The 6,384-nt window shown below is 48.5% G+C and overlaps 1 protein-coding gene across 1 annotated transcript; it reads left to right on the plus strand.

The window, feature by feature from the left end:
* Window positions 1-838: 838 nt before the first annotated feature.
* Window positions 839-1,332, plus strand: LOC104509506 (protein RIC-3-like; the record flags this gene model as incomplete). Its single annotated transcript, XM_010151473.1, has 1 exon — window positions 839-1,332. A coding segment is annotated over one exon (494 nt), but the record flags the coding sequence as incomplete, so codon positions are not given.
* Between the last annotated feature and the right edge of the window lie 5,052 nt (window positions 1,333-6,384).

The following is a 6,384-nucleotide window of genomic DNA, read 5'->3' on the forward strand; positions in this document are numbered from 1 at the left end:
CCAACCCAGTGATTCTATGATTCCCTTCTTTGCTAGTCTAGATTTCATACAAAATCATAAAACCCTTGGAAATCACAATAAATATGTTTTGGCTAACTTACAATTTTTACTTTTGATTAATCATTCTTTTTTTGCTCCAATGTTGTAAAAGTCACCACCAGCAAGTCTGTCTTTTAAAAATTCTTTATTTTAATGTCCTTTCCCTCCTGGGTGTTTACTTGGTACATAAATGTGTTTTCCAGACATCCTAGTTGAGCTGCTCACTATCAGAATTTTCAGTGCAGACTTAATTCCTTGCTCTTTAAGAAGCTTTCAAAAATGATCCAAACATAAAGCAGAAACAGTGGCCTTGAGCTCTGTTTTCTTAAGTTCACGATGCATTTTCTAAAATGAAATGTACAAAGTCATTGACTATATCTGGTTTTTGAACTTAATAAATAATGCTGTTTAGAGCAAAAGTTGTCAAAACACCAGTCTGTCAATCTGTAGACAGAAACAAACAAAAAATTGATCTATTTAAAGATACAAGACATGCAATTTTCATCTGTTAGCAGCCATAGCTTTCAGCAAAACTCAGGTATCCACTCCAGGAAGTCAGGGTTGATATCCTGGCTCCCTAAAAATAAGTGGAGTTTTCTCATCATCTCCCAAGAAGCCATGTTTTGCACATTATTGCTATGGATGTAATCCTGTGACGTAGACATGACATTACATAGATGACACTTATCCTGTCAGTGCTAAAAACAACTGTTCCAACAAACTTGTGCATCCATCACTGAAGTTAGTACTATTTTTAAATGCTGATAACACTCCAGGCTGCATATCACTTTCTTCCTAGGTTACCCAGAAGAGACCTATCCTGTCTATGATAATTCCGATTGCTACAAGCGCAAACAGGACACAATCCTTGTAGATTATCCTGACCTGAGCCAGCCCTCTGCAGAAGAGCTGGCGGAAAGATTGGAGGGCATGGAAGATGAGGAGCATCTGTGCAATGAAACCCTGCTGGCTGATCTCACCATGGAAAGGGACAGTCATGATTTAACACCGAAAAAGGCTGAGGTTACTGGCATCAGGGAAGAGGAGAGGGACCTTCATCACAGCCAGAGCATTGAGGAGTGCTGCTGTTGTTGCAAGGACGATGATCCTGCTGTCATAGCGGAGAATGCTGGATTCCACTCTGAGAGCTGCAGCGAAGCGGAAGAGCCGAGCCAAGAGGACCTGTCTACTCTGGAGTCTGAAAATGAAAATGCAGCACTGAAGAAGAAGAAAGACAGTGATTCAGCTGAAGCAGGCACACTGAGAAAGCGCAACAAGAAGGGACTTGAGTGATAGGGACAAGCATGGATGTTATCTAGACAGGGAAGGTAGAGGTCATAAACTGTCATTTGTGTGGGTTTTGTTCCCAATGAAGACTTTTCTGTGCTTATCTCCCTGTACCAATTTCATTCCTGTTGTAACAATCCATCACAGCATAACTGAACTGGAAGCCAACGTCCTCTTTCATGCAGTCTTGCCATGGCTTACCACTGCCTTGCCAACAGCGCTTTGTCCTTGCTTTTTGGAGACAGGTATCTTGGAGCAATTATTGAGTTCACATATTTATGATTCTTTCCTTTCTGATTCTGAACAAACAGTCCTTGGTTTTGCCCTTTGTCATTTCAGAGTTAACCCAATGTCTCGTCTGACAGAAGTTAGTGTGCTACTAGTTACAAAAACTAACCAAATCCATATATTAATGAAAGTAGCAGGAAGCTGGAGGAGAAAGCATGCCTTCCTTCCCTTACCTGAATGTTAACCGACCAGCTGAACATACCGTAGTCACAGACGTGACTCCTCACCGTGTCATTGCTGCTGTACACCCAGGAAACTGTTGTCACTGCATCTACAAAATGCATATGCTACCCCAACCCACTGCCTATTGCCCAGCTTATTCCATGCTGCAGGACCAGTCGCCTAATCTGTGGTGTGTTCTAGGAAAAAGCTTTACGAGTTGTTCTTTGTGTCTGCCATAGCCGTGGTGAAACATCTTGGTGAAACTCCCAGATGACTGCAAGAACTGGACCATACTCTGTGTTAGAGCACTAAAAAATATCCCTGGGGATTAAAAGGCAGTAAGAAGGTTTCTCCTCAACAGTAGAGAAGAGAGCAAGGGTCAACCTGAGATGGAAAACAACCCCACTGCCTCCAGGGGCCGGGGAGGGGGAAGAAGGGCCTGCACTACCCTTGGCAATCAGCAGTCCTCCTGTGGAGTGCTGGGAGACCTTGCGCAGGCCGGCTGTGCCTCCCTGTCCTGCCAGCAGGATGTCTGGGTGCTTCGCCCCTCCCAGCCACTGTTGGGTGTGGGGGACCGTGCCACTTGCAGGGAGCTGGGTCAGTGAGGGGGTCACTGAGGACCCTCCTGCAACACCCTTGCCACCCTCTTGTCCAGTGGAACCCAGGAATGGGGTGAGGAGGGGGCTGGAGCCCAGACATACAGCGGGAGGTGGAGGGCAGTTCCTATGCGTAAGGAGCAGCAGAAGAGCACAGGGGAGTGATCCCCAGGAAGAGTTAGCACCCCCGGTCCTCTTCTTTCTCCCACATGACACCATCTTTCAGGCCACAGTCCCTCCAGCTCCCAGAACAACCATATTGGGCCACATACACCCTCATCACAGTGGCTTCCTGATGTCACGAGCTACCTCTGCTGCTTGTGCCAGGCCCCATAAATACAGGGACCCTGGAACCTGGCCCACAGTTCGCTGAGCTTCGAGACCCTCAGCTTCCAAGGATGATTGAAGGAAGGGGTCCCACAGCAGCAAGGCGAGTGGCTGCCCATGTCTGCATGGGAAGAACTAGAGGTGGCTGCAGGAGAGACACAGAAAGAGGAAGCAGCATCAAAGGGGGGACACCATCAGCTGGATGGTAGCGATGGCCATTGCTTATGTGGCTGATGGTGTGGAGCCCATGGAGGTGGGTCCACCAGAAGACCACGAAGACCCGATGGAAGTGGATCCACCTCCAGCATGGCTCCCCTGGCACCACATCGTGCCAAGGCTCCCCTCCATAACACCATCAACACGGTGTCGCTGGAGCGCCTGGCCAGAGCCCTACCATTGGCCTAGCCTCCGTATCCGGTACTAGTTGGGAGGCCCAGCCCCCATGCCCGCCCATCCTGCGGGCTCACCTGTCCCATCTCCAGCATCAACAATTATTTTGTTGATTGCCACGGATGGTGTGAGCCCTTTTTTCCCATCCTCATCCCCTCCTGAAGGGGTGCCATCATCTCCTTTGCTCTGAGCCCCATGAAAAGGGTCTACAACGACCTGGCTTCCGCCAGGCTGCTGCCCTGGGGGGACAGGAGTTGTCCCCGAGAGGGCCACCGAGGGACCTGGAGGAGGGGTTTCTTCAGTCTGAGGACAAGAAGGTTGCCTGGTGGTGGCTGACGATGAAGGCAGACCCTCTGCTGCTGTGCACCAAGAGCAGCAACAGCTCAGCAAAGAAGTTAGAGGGCCAGCTGTTCCTTTGGAGAAGCAGAGGACTGCAGTTCTGCCCCAAGGAAGTGCTGGCCTTCAGCATGAAGGTCCCTTCTAGCTGCTTCGTGAGGAGTTCTTTGCAAGCTTGGGCAGAAAACAATTTAAAAACCCCAAAACAATAAACAAGAAAATAACAGTAAAACTGCTTTCCTCCTCCCATTTGGTACTTTGCTGGCTGCACTGGGACTCCTCTGTCCCCTCCTGGTCTCCCCAGGCCAGGAAAGACAGGGATGTGTGTGGGGATGGGCCCAGCCCAAGGCCTTCAAGAGGGTGAGAGGCTGGGGCACCCGGCACCCAAGGGCAGGCTGAGGGAGCTGCCTCTGGTCATGAGGGGGGGGGACAATGGAGCACATTCAAGGCCAGGCTGGGGCTTTGAGCAACCTGGCCTGGTCAGAGATACCCGTCAGCATAACCTCTGTGCCTGGGAGGGCCATGGAACAGATCCTCCTAGGAGCTGAGGCTCTTGGAGGACAGGGAGGAGATTGGAGACAGCATGGCTTCACCAAGGGTGGAGCGACTACGTCAGTGGACAAGGGAAGAGCTACAGCTGTCATCTGTCTGGACTTCTGAATTCCTTTTCCGACCCCTTCGCATGGGGAACTACAGCATTTAGCTGTGTCCTGTGAGTGAGTGGTGGGCAGCACGGTCACCCCACGCTGCACTGGGGTGTGGATGAGAAGTAATTCCATCACAGCACTAGTGAACAGACAAACCAAAATGAAAAACAGGTGAGATTTCCCCTGCCGACACAGAGACCGGTGGTTAGGGCTCCTTTCGGGCCCGTGGCACAGCCAAAGGCTTCGTATTTCTTGGCAGCACCAGGAGAGCCCATACCAGTGCAGGCGGGCTGCGAGCGCTCAACAGCTCAGCCCCGGGTCGCCGTCGCCTTGGCAGCCCCACGCCAGGTACCAGCAAGTGCTCTCTGAAGGTGGCCGGCCATACCTCCCCCAGCAGCTTACCAGCAGCCTTCCAGCTCCTGTTCCTCCTGTTTACACGACACTTCCTTTTCCCTCTTTGCCTCAGCTTTCCCCTCTGAAACAGGGATGTCTGTTTAGGTGAGCGTTGTAGAAAAGGATCATCTCACAGATGTGTCCAGCGTACTTAATAATTAACTGCTCACTTCTCGCAGAGAGCAGTCATACTTTGAAGAAGAACATAGCTGAATAAAATCAGGATTCTCAAAGAACTTGTATTAAATATTAAATAAGTAAATCAGAATCATAGGTCAGAACATCAGCAAACCTGGGACTTTGGAAAAAACCTGTAGAAGCAGCTCAGGTGGACTCCCAGTGGAAGCAGCCAGGCTTATTAAAGCACATGCTCCCTCACTTCCCGTTTCCTACCTAGCAAATTAAACGGCTATACTTTTTATTAAAGCTAAAAGATACACCACGTGTTGTTTAAGTTAAGTGGTCTGATAAATCTAGATTTAAAAACCCGCAAAAGTGCTTAATTCTTCCTGGATATTAATGATTACTAATCATTTCAGGCATTCCATGGGATCAGGAAAAAGTACAAAGTCTAAGATAAGCACTGGTCCCAAAAACACTGCAGAGGATTAGTTATCAGCTCGTATTTGGATAACAGTAAACATGTAAGAAGTTCACGATCGAACTCCCTGCATTAGCAATTCGTGTTCGTATGTTGGATTCTTTCCTTTTGCAATGAACTAAGAAAACTATGATTAACTCTGAGGTCACAGAACACTGTAGTGCTGTAATCCTCTATTTAAATTAGTTCTACTTGTACATCCTAATAAAAATACTGTTTCTAACCTCATGTATCACAACCACCAGACAAGAGAACCCAGGTAACAGTTAGAAAATGATCAGGTTTTCAATGGTTTTATACCAACCACGCATTTCAAAGCAAATGAACACAACATCAGATCAGACAGACTGAACATCCTGTGTACAAATACAGCTGGAAAGGTTGGTCTACTCAAGTGATTTTTCTCAACTTTGGAGCTTCACCAGTTTTCAGGAGGAGCACAGATTCCTCGAGAGCAAACAGACACCGGACAACACGCTCATTTTTCTCAGTGCTCTTCCCAGGATGGCTCAGAGCAGTTCCCAGAGACCACTACTCCTCTCTGCTGGTAACTACTGTTGGGATCCACCACCCGTCAAAATGCGGGATTACCCAAACCTGGAGATGGTGTCTCCCTTCACTGCGAGTTTCTCAGATAAAAAGGCCTGTGCCAAGGTTCATTAGCCTTGTAGTCAGAGAACTTTCCAGTGTCTAACCTGACCACAGTTGCATCAGTTCCATCTGTGAGAAGCATGGAGGACAGGTGCTTCTCTTCTGCTTTCCAGTAGCTTTTTACATGTTTGAAGCTTCATTTTTTTTGGTAATTGTACAGTTGACCATTCCTGCCTAAGTATAGTTCTTTGATCTTGTCCTTACCAAACCGTATCCCAGATTTTTCTGACCATTTTCCTGACTCTTTTTGGTAGAAATGTGTGGGCCAGAAATCCAGTCCGTAACAACAACCAGGCTGGGCTGGGCTGGGCTGGGCAGGAGTCAGTTTAGCTCACAGCAAACCGCACGGGGGTAGCAGGGACGGGACATGATCGTCGGGGGGTGGAGAACGGAGGCAGCAAACAACTGGGCCTCTGCTCGGCCGGTGTGCATTAGGAATCTCACTGCCCTCTTCATGAACATGGGTAAGAGGAGACTCTCTGCAGGGTGTAGCGACTTCAGGTCCTCGAGCTCACTTCAGAGCAAAACTTCCCATGGCTACACATGTAGTTTTGAACTCCTACAGGCATCCAAGGTAAAAGAACAGTTTAAACAGCGCTGGGAACGCCTTACGTTAACTAACCTCCATACTCTGTAGATAATTTATCGACGTGTTTCTGACCCTGGG

The sequence above is a fragment of the Eurypyga helias genome, unplaced genomic scaffold, assembly GCF_000690775.1.
Source record: "Eurypyga helias isolate BGI_N326 unplaced genomic scaffold, ASM69077v1 scaffold19335, whole genome shotgun sequence".
Classification (NCBI taxonomy): Eukaryota; Metazoa; Chordata; class Aves; order Eurypygiformes; family Eurypygidae; genus Eurypyga; species Eurypyga helias.